The sequence below is a fragment of the Lampetra planeri genome, chromosome 1 (genome assembly GCF_965212315.1).
Source record: "Lampetra planeri chromosome 1, kcLamPlan1.2.h2, whole genome shotgun sequence".
In the NCBI taxonomy this organism is placed as follows: domain Eukaryota; kingdom Metazoa; phylum Chordata; class Hyperoartia; order Petromyzontiformes; family Petromyzontidae; genus Lampetra; species Lampetra planeri.
This window is the reverse complement of record NC_136107.1, coordinates 33495866-33509663: the sequence shown is the minus strand read 5'-3', so window position 1 is coordinate 33509663 and position 13798 is coordinate 33495866. Positions and strand designations below refer to the sequence as shown.

The following is a 13798-nucleotide window of genomic DNA, read 5'->3' as shown; positions in this document are numbered from 1 at the left end:
ACGTAGCACGGTTTCATAGCTGTCAACCCAGAATCAGATTGTTCTGTGAGGCCAACGTAGCACGGTTTCATAGCTGTCAACCCAGGATCACATTGTCATGTGAGGCCAACGTAGCACGGTTTCATAGCTGTCAACCCAAGATCACATTGTCATGTGAGGCCAACGTAGCACGATTTCAAAGCTGTCAACCCAGGATCAGATTGTCATGTGAGGCCAACGTAGCACGGTTTCATAGCTGTCAACCCAGGATCACATTGTCATGTGAGGCCAACGTAGCACGGTTTCATAGCTATCAACCCAGGATCAGATTGTCATGTGAGGCCAGAGTAGCACGTTTTCATAGCTGTCAACCCATATGGTTTACCCGTATTCTTGTACAGGAAAATGTAGGTTTCAGGTCTATGCGGTGTACAGCTGTTTCAATACGGGCAAAAACAATAGCCTATTTGTGTTTCTCCCTTGTGGTGGGACTTTGTAGGATGAACGTTGATATCTATAAGGGCACGGGGTGACCAATAAGGTCTGAATTGGTCTGTGTTAAGGTAGGAACTAATAAGGGGTTGAGTGGTTCTGGCTCAGCACGGTAATTGGCCAGTGGAAACCACCCGTACCATGAGGGCCCCGTGCTGGCTCGGCTCGTATAACAATGTCGTGTAGGTCATGCGTCGTGCCTAAACAGCACAACGCACACAATGATGCAATTAGTCTGCACAAGCAGACGATGCAGATCACATCATCACAGCAGACGACAGATACCAACCGAGCACTATCCAGGCTCAAACTGCTTAGCTTTCTGAAATGGGATGCATTTAGTCATTGTCGTGCTGTACAGTCGTGTATATTAATTCTGAACACGCATCATTTACTTTGTATATGTACTGTATATTGTAAATAATTCCCAATTTATTGTTTTATTATTTTTTGTTTTCTGACTTTACCGAAAGAACCAAGAATATGAATAAAAACTACAAGTAATGCTCTTTTGAACGCAATTGGTTTGAGAGAGTCGGCCCCTTAACACAAATAATTTTAGAGTAAAACAAATATATGTGATGTTTAGGTTAAATGTAGGGCGACTTGCTTGATTGTAACAGTAGGACATTTGGCAGTTATGAATTTAACAGCCACTTCGCCGCCTGCAATCTCGCTCCACCATGTGGACTTGTGTGTTGCTGAAATCGAGGCACACCATGTGTGGATTTGATCACGTTCTGAGGCCACCAAACGCTTGCTAAAAATGCAGCAGCTGCCGTTTTCACAGATACACGTTTATTTTCATATAAGGGAGAACAGCCTGAGATGTAACTGCACATACAGCAGAACCTCATTACAACACGAAGCATAAACGTGGTTAATGGGAATTACCAGCTGATATAAACTACAGTAGTTCAGTCACTATACTGTGCTTGATCAGCTAATTAAATACAGTGTTGTTAAAAATACAATTTAAGACAGTTTTTACTAAATACAGTTAAACACCGCTAACATTACATTAAGCTGTTTTTGGCCTCTTCCTTCTTTTTTCTCTACTCGTGTGCCACACACAATGCAACATTGTAACAGTGGTGATGTCATTGCAAAAGAAACGAATGAATAGCATTCTAGTCATACTACATTTCCATACATTCTTAGCCAACTAAAGTTAGCTATACCTGCATCCTGCAGCTTATTAATAATATTGTATTGTTTTCATGGACATATTTACATAAAAAATAACTTCCGATAATAAAAACTCTAAAAAAACACACACACCTCCGACGAGTGTATGAAATAAAATAATTGTTATTTAAAACTTTATTTTAGTGAGGTTCCACTGTATACAAAAAAACTATACATGTCTAGTGACTGTGGCTGAAAGGTGACGTGTTTATTACTCATGTTAACTGCACCTACACTACGAAATACATGACAGTATCGTGTAATGTGAATTTTAAAACCCCGTCTACCTGTAAATATATTATACAATATTAATATTATATTATTCATGAATATTACTAACTTATTGCACTCACGGTTACAGGACTGTACTTTAATAGTTGCTGATACAGTATATTTATTTGTTGCCTATAAGCTGCATGCATTCTTAAGTCGCTAAAAAGTAATGTCAATCAAGTAAAAAATGTAAAAACGCAAGTTTACATATTTACTCCGCATGCTAGTGTACATCTTTATTCTATATTGTAAACACATGCAGCAAAATGCATTCCGTGAATTCGTGTTATTAAATACAGCGTCATCCATGCAAACTGCATCTCACAACGCTATGCAATCCGCAAACACGAACGGTGCATATATATTGAGATGTTTTCAACCAATTAACGAGTGTTTATATATATATCCTATGGGATCTGTGTGGGGAATATAAAATCCCATTTAGTTGCCAATCATGACAGCCACATTCCTAGGAACAGTCACACAAAGACGGTCTCACACAATGCACACAACCAATATAAATTATCAGGTCATGTGGCTACATTTGTGCCTAAACGCATGTTTACCTTCTTCATGCTATCATTTTTTTAATATTTTAAAGCTGCATTTTGCAACCTTTGAATCTGTTTAAATTAACGACTACCTGTAGAAGTTCTAAATAATGTATTTGGCATGCCACGAAACATGCTCATAACTGTCTGCCAGCAAACTAGTCTCGGTGCATATTGCTTGCTATGTAGCAGATAAACATTTTCATCAAGCACAAATATAGCCCAATTTCCATTCAGCACACGCAACCATTTAACACATATGTTTACAGGGCTGAACGTAAACCAATCCAAGTGTTGTTTTCTGGGTTGAGCTGCATTTCTTCTCTCAAGCGTTCACCCACATTGCAGCGGGCACCTTCAGCTCCTGAAGGGCCAACAATGGGCACCCCCTTGATCAATTGAGTAAAGAGCTTCTTTCACTTGACTTAGTCGGCAAATGCCACTCTAAAAGGGTCTCTTGCATTTAGTGACAAATCTCAAAGCTCTCGTCAACCAGTCCATCTTTGTTGAGAAAATAAATGGCGCATTGGGATCTAGGAATTTGCCTTACAAATGAAAATTATTGTCATTATTACATGTAACCCAATCCGGAAAATCACACTTGAATGTACTAATCACTGTTTAATTATAACTTTTAAACACATTTGAAAACAAAGACAAGACTCAGTATAAATACAATATATTATGCTCACCATTCATTGCAGATTCCTGGCAGCTAGAAAAAAGATGTATTCAAGGCACAACATAAAGTATTCGAGTACACTCAAATGTCTCAGATGTGAAGAGTTTGTTGCAATAAATCATGGGAAAAACCCCAATACCTTCTAGCTGACAGCTAGGTAAGGGTGCTGTATAAATCCTGTAAATACGCTTTGGTTAGTTTTACAAGGTAACACAGATATTTCCTCATATCCCATAATGACAGAATTATTTTAATAGATGAAATATAGCAAAGAGCTGTTTACTTTATGAATATAGCAAGTAAATGTAAGTGATATTTGCATGAAATCATGAAAATGCATTTATGTAAAAACAGATCTTCACACTAGTCATTCCCTTTGTAGTGAAAAAAATATCCAAGGTTTGCACAACAAAGCATGCAACACACTTTCATACTTTACTTTAAGCTTGACGTTCATAGTATACAGGCAAAATGGCATAGCCATGAAAATTAAGTGACACTCAGTGACACAGCATCCACAAGTTGGTGAAGGCATGGCACAGTCGTCTGCAGCAATCAAAACCTATTATACAGGGCATGCTGGAAATAGCAGCCTACATCAGGTGGCTGGATAGCCGTTTGGTCAGCATGCATGCCACTGAGACAGTTTACATGGATTAAGTTATCATCTTGTGGGGAATTACAGTAAAGAACTAAATTACCAAAGCACGTATCTACTACACAGAGGACGATAATATGATAAAAGGTCACCGACAGTAAGCCATTGTGTTCCAGTATGAAAGCATTTCTTTCAATATGTGTTAAATTAATAACTTTTCAGATATAAAACAGTAATTCAGGAAAGCCTTGGAAATTATTGTATTGAAAGACAATGAATCAGCAAAATTAGAATCATAAAGAGGTTGTATATTGTGTATTTCAAGAAGCGAATGAACTAGTGACTGAGCGAGACCATGGCCATATTTCGAATTGGCCCACTCATCGGCCCCAAACCAGATTTTCTGAAATTAAATACATTTATGTTTCCATGGAGGTGAACATCATTGTGGTGTTTTAAACGCATAATGGGAATTATGCATTCAGCATTTAATTCCTGTGGGATTGTTTAAGATAACTATCAACGACTGTTCTGATTAAACGGGCAGCAGATTCCCACAGCAATTATTGAATGTAGGACTAATTAAGAGCTTTAGAAATAATGTTCTCTGATTAAACCGACAAACGCATTCCCTGCTGCATAGCCTACTATTTAACAGTCCTAATACACCACTAATATAACATTTAAAAGACGACATTGTGAACCTCGAACCCCAGAGGAAGTCAACATGGTTTTAAATGAGCAAGCGTATTAAATACTTGCACCATTGTAACAAGGCTTGATTTGAATATTATACAATTTACAAGTGCACTGAGTTAGGGGATTAGTCATGGAAACTGTGAAAGTAATTTTTGTTTAAAATCTTAAAAACTCTTTAAAATCTTTATACTCTGACCTTATTCAAATTATCTGCTGACAAAATTGCTTCAAATTCTAGTATTCTGCCCATACACGTTGATGTAGTTTTATTATGGCAATCTAAAATCCTGATTTAAAGCTTTTGTGACTGCAGGAAGACGATTGCTTGTGTTGTGATCGAAACGTCGCGATCTATTATTTTCTATTTACGTGACTTGAACGATAGACCCAAAGAGTATAATCTAAAATCCTGTTGCATTACCTTATATCATTTGTGCACGCATCCAATTTACACCACTCTTGGTCAATGACAGGGTACTAGAATGACACAAGTTTTCGCAAAATAAACACATATCATAGACCAAAGGTCAAGTGCCAACCCTACTTGTGATAAATACATATTATCGGCATCAAGGCATGAGGCCCAGCAATGCCACTGCAAGGCACATAACTCCCCAATCACAGCTCTGTGCTGAATGTTATGGTGGAATAGCCCTGGAAGAGACAAAGTATATTTACTGTACTTTCCTTCGCTACAACTTTCGTGCTTCAATAGACCCCCTTACCAGCACCCACTGGATATTTAAGTAGACAAATTGTGTGCTTCCTGTCTGTATACCTATGTCTATATTTAAGTTGGGTCATACCAAATTGAGTGCAACTTCAAATGTACATGATGGTTAAAGTGCACAGCTATAACTGACCAGGCTGATGTTCATCAAACTCACGATATATATGCGCCAATCTGGTCTGATTGCACCTAAAAAGCTCAGGGTTCTAACAGAATATCTCAGTGATGCAGACTCTATACACGATAAGGCCATAGCATAAGCTGAGACAACCAGCCATTACATTATCAATTTCAATGTAGTTGAAAGGTGACTTTGAGGTTCCACTAACAGTTCTTTGTGGGAAACACCAACACAACCTATACATCTGGAAATTCACCAGCATTAATTCAAGCAGTCCTGACTCTCCTGATAAAACACTGAATGTTGAATCCGGTCCGCCATTTGTATGTACTGAACAATGCTGCTGCAATTTTGCACTCCCAGAAATCTGTTGGATTGAAGGGTTGTATTAGATATACTTTTATTTTTAATTAGAAGAGACATATAATAAGAAGGATAAATATTGTCTGCGTATATCTATTTTGTTCCTTATATTTTCCATAATGATGCGAATGGTTATTTTGGGCTAGAATGCTCATAGTTGCAGTAATGTGCCAGGGTTGTGAATTCTCAGGCCGAGTTTACATCTGAGGGTATCCAGACTAAACCAGACGGGTAACCAGACGGGTAACCAAACCACCCCGGCCAGCATAACCTCCCATCTACAAAGTCAGCAGTCCAAAGAATGCTGTGCACAGGTAGTGATGCATGGGTGGCATTGTAAGTCCAAATGAGTACTTGGATGATTATTTTATTTTTGGTGTTTCATTACTCATTTTATTATACCGCACAGTATATTTTGTAATTATTGTATTGTGTCGGTTGGTTTTATTTTATACGATTTTGTTATACGTTATCGTATTTGTGGTGTGTTGTCTAATTATGTTCGTCACGTGTTGGATGACTCCCACACCAATAACACCAGCAGCAGCCCCAGAGTTCTCTGCAGTTGCCATTTTCTTTTCCTTTCATCAGCCGCCCAAACTCCCACCTCAGCCTGCCCCACGTGGTCGTCTCACATCACAGACCTCGCCAGCCAATTAAGGGTCTCTGTCCTCCGATTCGAGTGCACAGGCGGCTGCTCGCATGGCCTGGTGGCATTGCTAAGCAGGTGTGAGTCTCCGTGGTTGTTCCGGATGCAAGTGAGTAGTGTGAAGGCAGCTTTAGAGGATGGTGATGTCACTGGGCGGGAGGCTGTGTCGCTTCTCCCGAGCAGCAAGGAGGATCTCCTGGTGCATGGCGATCACCCGGCACAGCTCCATGCCCTACACGGTGACAACAAAGACAAAGATCGCTCGTATAGCTGAAACAAACTGTTGGGGCTGGCATGACGCACAAGGTAGTGATGTGGCCAACACCAGTACTGATGCTCACACACTGCCACGGACACTCTTTTAATGCTGAGTCACCCTCGGGGAGGCCCAGGACTGAAGCAGATATCGCCACAGAGATGTTAACCGTGGGCAGGATATGAACTCGGTTGGCCAGGTTCTCAGCATGGCAGACTAACCACTATGCTACTGCTTCCCTACAGCAACAACACCACCATCAACATGCACAGCATTGATGAGAGCAGCATATGCCATTCACCAGCAAGGGTCTCAAAACATTACACTGCCTTTACAAGCCAACATGTGTTCACTGTATGCTTTTTTATACGAGACAGATTATTTTTATTCCCCGAATAAAACCAAATAATGGCAATTAATTGAATCGTGGAGTAGGTGAATGATTACATTGCCAATGGAGAAGTAGAGTGCATCGTTGCATATCTGTCACATATCCGCCCTGAACAATTAACCGCCCCCACCCAGTACATGACTTGTGCATGCCGTACCTGTAATAGATGTCTTTCATTTTCATACACAGTAATGTGTTAATACCATATGCGGTTACTGCAAAAATCCGGTAATGCATTTTCCATAAAATGTGCTTTATTTTGTATTAATGTGTGAATGATATAACTGTAATTTTCAATTGATGTTCACATATCCGACCTTTACACATATTCACCTCAATCTCAGTCAGTCCCCAGCGAGTTGGATAGGTGAAGTTCTACTGTGTATAAATGTTACATTACATTTAATTTTACTTTCCCAGGAAAGTCTCACTGAGTATCATGACTCTTTTGATGAGGGTCCTGTTATGACTGCTATGCAGGAGGCAAATTGTAATTGAGAAGTTTGCAGGTAGTTTTTTTCCCCTTTAAATATTGCACAATTGGAACCATGACAACAGGACACAATGGCATACTCTTGCGAATGGCGTCACGGGATCTCTAACGTTCACCACGAAGCGGACGATGGGTATTATTACGGCTAATCCACACACAGTATTAATTAGGGTGGCCACTAGATTCGGACTGTGAACCTCTGTGACAAGCGGCAAATGTGCTATTGCTAGGCTATGTCACCACCCATAGATTACGCACAATGACGCGTGTGCACTGTTGATGCTGCTGGTGGCGGGATCGCTCCCTGCCGTGTGCCCTGTGTACCTGCTGCAGCTGCAGCTGCATGATGCGTTGCGACATGAGGTTGCCCAGCATGATCTCCACGTAGGGGATGGTCTCGCCCTGTGTGGGACGCTGCGTGCGCGTCGACTGCACCTCCTGCATGGGGAAGCTCACCAGCACCTCCTGCAGGATAGGGAACACGAGGTCTGGCGTTACCGCAGCGCATGGGCAGGGGAGTGAATTATCGTACTTTTTTTTCAACAGCACAATCAAAGCTGCACCAGGCGGTTTGCTGAGTCGGCCCGGCGCAACTCAGGCAGGCGCCAGGTTGTTTATCCACTGCACAAGCTGAGCCACATTGCCCATGTCACGGGCAATGAACAAGTCGAGATGTGTGTAGATGACATGTGACACCAGGTCCTCACAGTGTACTGATTAACATCACATGCAATTAACGCATCATTAGCCCTACCCTGTTGCTGATTAGCCCCAAGCCAGATTCATTTAACTTGTGAATCCCACACATTTTGGTTCTAATATAGCACGGCAAATAGCCAGTGGAAAACCATCTGTGCCTTGAAGGTGCTGCCCTGGCTTGGCTCGGATATGCCAGTTATTGCGTTATCATGAATGGTAAAATATTCAATGGCTGGTGAAAGCAGCCGATTGTAAATCCACTGCTGTATAAAAGCCTCCCTCCGCTGTGTGAGTCGTAGGCGCCATTTGACCATACTTTGCCACACTGGTAAGAGTGGGTTGTCAATTGTAAAAGTGGGCTAAATCCCAGTTCCGAAAAAATAGTCCAATGCATTCCCATAGATTAAAAGTCAACAAAGTGTATTCCCATCGAACCTGTAGCATTGCCGAGCTTGGTCAAAACAGCTTTTACAACTTGGCCCAGGCAAATTTCCAATCATACCTATGCTTGGACAAATTCCAGAAGCATGGAAGCTGAGATGAATGTAATTTCAATTCACTCTCATTCACCTTTCCTAGAAACGGTCTGACATCCCCTGTTTTGGTGGCTCTAGGCTGTACAGGCTATGAGAAAAAAAGTGGCAGCCCTGACCCAGACCCATTAACTTGGCGCTTAAAGTTGAGATCAAACATATCAAGGCTTGATAATTGTTTTTTTACCCTTTTATCTGGCAACAAAACTCACACCTTTTTTTACAAGGAGTCATGTTTGCATAGACCACAATACCTGCAGTCATAATGCAAACAAAAAACATAACTCTGATAATGTATCCACTGTCCTTGAAGTTGATTGGTCCACACCCGAGACAGCTTTCCTTAGAGCCTAGCCTCACATGGTTTTGGACCAGATGACGCCAAAAGGCGTTATGTTTTTTTTTAGCATTATGACTGCAGGTTTTGTGGTCTATGCAAACATGACTCCTTGTAAAAAAGGTGTCAGTTTTGTTGCCAGATAAAAGGGTAAAAAAACAATTATCATATTTTTCCTTGTGGCAAATGAGGTTCCAATGGTGTAAATATCAAGGCTTCTCATGATGCTACTGGATCCTACTGAACTCAGACTCGCACGCGGAAATACGAACTCTTGAAAGACTGGGACTAGGAAGCCCTGTGTCTAGCCCTGGCTTTGGTGCGCCCTTTACGTGAGTGATGCTGTTGAGGAAGCTCAGCCCCTGCTGGTTAACGGCCAAGATGCACGGGGTGGTGATGGCCGTGTTGCTGCTGCTCTGGACGAAGAAGAATGCCGACCCGAAGAGAGGGAGGGCACTTGCCAGTCCTGCATGCGGTGCATGGAAAACGGACACATGCGTCACTCATCCGTGGCGAAGCACCAATAAAGGGTTTGCGTCATTTACTTTGCCAAAATCAGTACAGCATTTTCTACATACATACATACATTCTACAAAAGCGTTTCCAGACTCGAATGTAACCGTAATACATAGTGTGGTGTGTACACATCAGCACTGGAGATATACAGACATTTAAGCGTGGTGCTGGCCATACCATCTCCTTTACACCATGCCAGCCTTAATAGGTGCTCGCTATGTCTATGTGTGAGTTTGTTCGTGTGAGTCGGCATCCAAAAGTTTGTGTCTGCGTGAGCACCATTTGGTGTGTAGAAGTACCTGTGTGTGTGTGTGCGCGAATGTGCGAGTCAGTGTGCAGGGTTATGCGTGTGCACCCTTGCATCCGTGTGTAAGTTCATATGCAGGAGCATGTGCAGTGTGTGTACGTGCGCTCATGCACAAGTGTATGTGTGAGTTGGGGTACAGAGGCACTTATGTATGTGCGAGTCAGTGTGCAAGGTTATGCGTGTACTCGTGTGCGCATGAGTTTGTGCAGCAGCAGCACCTGCGAGTGTGCGAGTGTGCATATGCGAGCGTGTATGCTCATGTCCACATTCAAGCGCGCTGCTCACCCATGAACTGCGCTCGAGCTTGATGTGCAGACAACGCCTGCACCTGTGCCGAGTGCTGCAGCACCACACCAAGCCATGACTGAGGCCGCTGCATTCGCAGCACCTGAGCCGGGATGTATTCCCCGACCTCACGCCTGCACCCCGCAGAACAGACACCGAGTTAACGCTACCGTGGCATGCCACCCTGTGATGCAAACATGGAAATCTCTTGTATCTCTTTCACACTGTCGAACTGAGCCGCACCGGACGAGGTACCAAGACATCCTGACGCATCTCTGGAGGCGCCAAGTTATTTTTCCACTGCAGAAGCCTGAGCTGAGCTGTGCCACTGATGTAACACAATTATTCGGTCAAAGAAAAAAACAGGCAGTCTTTGTATATCAACATTATGCAGCTCACATGATGTGCGCTGAAACCAACCTAACCTGGCCCATTCCAATTAACCAGAGGTCGCAAACGGGTTTTGATTCCTTACCCGTACCCGGCCGCACCAGGGTCGCAAACGGGTACCCGTACCCGTACCCTACACCCGTACCTGGCAGGGTACGGGTATCGGGTACCTGATTGCGACCTCTGGGATGAAGCCATGTTGCAGGCGCGGGTGGGTTGATTCTAGGAAATTGAATTGTGAGAAGAGACAAGACCTTGGGAAATGAGTGACAAACAGTTACTCACCAGTGACTCACGCCTACCCGTACCCGGCCGCACCAGGGTCGCAAACGGGTACCCGTACCCGGCCGGGTACGGGTAGCCGGGTATCGGGTAGGGTACGGGTATCGGGTACCCGGTTGCGACCTCTGCAATGAACCCAACCCTGGGCCAGCCCAGCCACTCCCAGTGCGCCTGGCACTGGCTACTCACTGCGTGGGCTGGTAGTCGCTGCCTTTGATGCGGTGCTGCAGGGCCGCCAGCTTGGCCACCTGCTGCGTGAGCTGATCGTCGATGCGGCCCGCGGTCAGCACCAGGAACAGACCATTCATGTACTCGGGCAGGATCTGTCAACGTTAGCGGTCGGAGGAGACAGAGCATCTCTCAGAGGGAATGGTTTGTATCGGTCATCATCATTATCATTGTTTACCGCAAAAGGCCATGCCTCCCACCTCAGATTGCCACCTCTGCGGTACAAAAACACCAGGACGAACCATGGGAAGAGCATCTCAGAAGACCAGAAGAAGGGAGCACTACATATTATTGTATGATAATTGGTTTTTTACCCTTTTATCTGCCAACAAAACTGACACCTTTTTTACGAGGAGTCATGTTTGCATAGACCACAATACCTGCAGTCATAATGCAAAAAAAAACATAACTCTGATAATGTATGCACTGTCCTTGAAGTTGATTGGTCCACACCCGAGACAGCTCTCCTTAGAGCCGAGTCTCACATGGGTTGGACCAGATGACGCCAAAAGGCGCACAACTCAAAGACAATGCACCATCAGAGTATGAGAGCTCGGGGTAAGCATTGGGAATATTATTGTAATTCTTATGCAATTAACAAAAACATTGTCAAGACAGCTACCTCAAACAGAGGAATCAATCCTGACAAAACGAGCACAGGTGACAACCCTACCTCCTACCACCAGGCAGCCTCCCATGCTGCGATGTGCACACACTCGGTTGTCGGGATGACAGCGAAGCCCACCTGGTTGAAGTGCATGCTGATGTAGAGCTCATTGTCGAACTTCAGCGGCCGCACCCACACGATGCGGCGGAACCAGAACCGGTGCATTTCGTCCACCTTCTCGGCCTCGGACGAAACATCCAGGATGTATTCCTTCTTCTGGAGAGGTCGCACCGACTCCCCTGCACACAGTGCAGCCATTAGAACTCTGCTGCTGCTACAGCAGACACAAAGGCAGGGATTCTCAAACTCCAATTCGTGTGGCTCACCATGGTACGTCTTTCCAAGGGGGTGGTTTATGTTTTTTCATGACAGTATAACGAATATTCCCTCTGTGATTCTAGATGTGTTAAAAAAATGTCCAAAACGTTGTTGCAAATGAGACCATGGTTATGAATTTAAATAAAATTGGAGATTGAGATTTCACATGTGGTGTCAACATGAGCTCCCCTGCACGCCTTTTCTAATGTGAAGGCCTCGTGGCTTAATGGATAAAGGCACTGACCTCCTAAGCCAGGGATCGTGGGTCCAAGTGCCACCTGGGGTAGAGCAATTTGAGTGATTGTACATACTCTTTGGTTCTTTCGGTAAAGTCACGTAGGTGTAAAATGAAATAAATCACGACGTTTCGATCGCAACACAAGCGGTCGTCCTCAGGCGGAAAAAATATAATCCAGCAGTGGAACTGCTGATCATACATGTTCATTTAATGAGAGATGGTTTCTGATTTTGTTTTCAAATAAATGCAGACATACATTTAATATGCAGTGCAACTATGTTAAATTACTTAAACAAATCTATAACTATTTTTCAAAGAACGTAGTGCCGACTCACTCGCCACTACGCCCAGGTTACTCCTCTTCATATGCAGCACTTTGTGAATTCCGTCTATTGATTTGCTGTATAACGATGACTGTACTTAGCTCTCTTTAACAATGATGGCCATCTCTACATCGTGATAGGAAGCCCTTTCTGCAAGCCATGCCCAGCAGATGATGCCGATGACATCTCCCATTCCAGTACCACGTATTAAACAAAATTAATGCTAAATACAGTCCTGTTTTAGAATATAGAAACATAGCTTTATGAAACATCACGGCACCCTGACTAACATGGGTGTACAATACGGTATTTCATCCCAATTATCGAATTAGCATATGTTCCCATTTTTTTATTTAAAAAAACGCTAATTCTGGTCTAGAAATTAATTTGTTCCGAATTCGTGATGGTGTGGCGCAAAAAATTTAGAGGTATTAAATTTGTATAAATATATATCCGAAACGGCAAAAAAACTAAAACCGGCAAAAAAATCCAATAATCCCATGTTTTACAAATATTTAATCCGAAATGTATTGCCGATATACCGTGTGGCTGATGGGATGTGAAAAACAAATGTAATATTGTCGACTTATATAATTAGTTATTAAATCCTTTATATTAAGTTCACTTGCTTGCATGCTTGCGCGCTTACGACCGTGCAAATCTTTCGGTCGTTTTTTAACCCACTTCCAGTGATCCAATCGAGCTGACATTTTGCACACAGACTCGTTGTGCGTGACAATTTATTTTCGTGATAAATTTTTCCAAAATGTTCCACTTTTTAGGAAAATTTTTTTTAATATTTAATTTAAAATACCAATGTGATAAAAATGAAACTCTTACTCAAGAAAAACAGAAATGAATAATAAAATAAAACCGATGCCACGCATATAAAGGATTTATAGTGAAAAACTTTGTTTTTACGGGTTAATTTTTTTTATATTATCCATAGCGACATTGATGTGCCCTGTTGTGAATGATAATGGCCCATAGGTGGCATCATTCTCCACGGTATCGACGCCACATTCGTAGTGGAGATGATGCCCCCTAGGGGCTCGGGGCTATTTTCAGGTGGCACAAAGACATTCAGAGATCGCATCGTTCGCTTCACGCAGCCTCTCGCAAAAATCGACGCACCAAACTCGGCAGGTGGAAATGTCGCTGACAAAATAAGAATTTGGCTTTGGGTAGTATTTGGAACGCGTTGTGAGCT

The 13798-nt window shown here is 42.8% G+C and overlaps 1 protein-coding gene across 1 annotated transcript in view; it reads right to left on the bottom strand.

Annotated features, from left to right (window-relative positions):
• Positions 1 to 1779: 1779 nt before the first annotated feature.
• MYO15A (myosin XVA) overlaps positions 1780 to 13798 on the bottom strand; it is a 126693-nt gene continuing 114674 nt past the window's right edge. Inside the window, exons 60-65 of the mRNA XM_078592867.1 lie at positions 11788 to 11948; positions 11004 to 11137; positions 10143 to 10276; positions 9367 to 9500; positions 7790 to 7930; positions 1780 to 6557 (exon numbers count right to left, since the gene is read on the bottom strand). Of these exons, the coding sequence (XP_078448993.1) occupies positions 6456 to 6557; positions 7790 to 7930; positions 9367 to 9500; positions 10143 to 10276; positions 11004 to 11137; positions 11788 to 11948 (806 nt within the window). The 3' untranslated portion in view covers positions 1780 to 6455. The remainder of the gene's footprint in view (positions 6558 to 7789; positions 7931 to 9366; positions 9501 to 10142; positions 10277 to 11003; positions 11138 to 11787; positions 11949 to 13798) is intronic.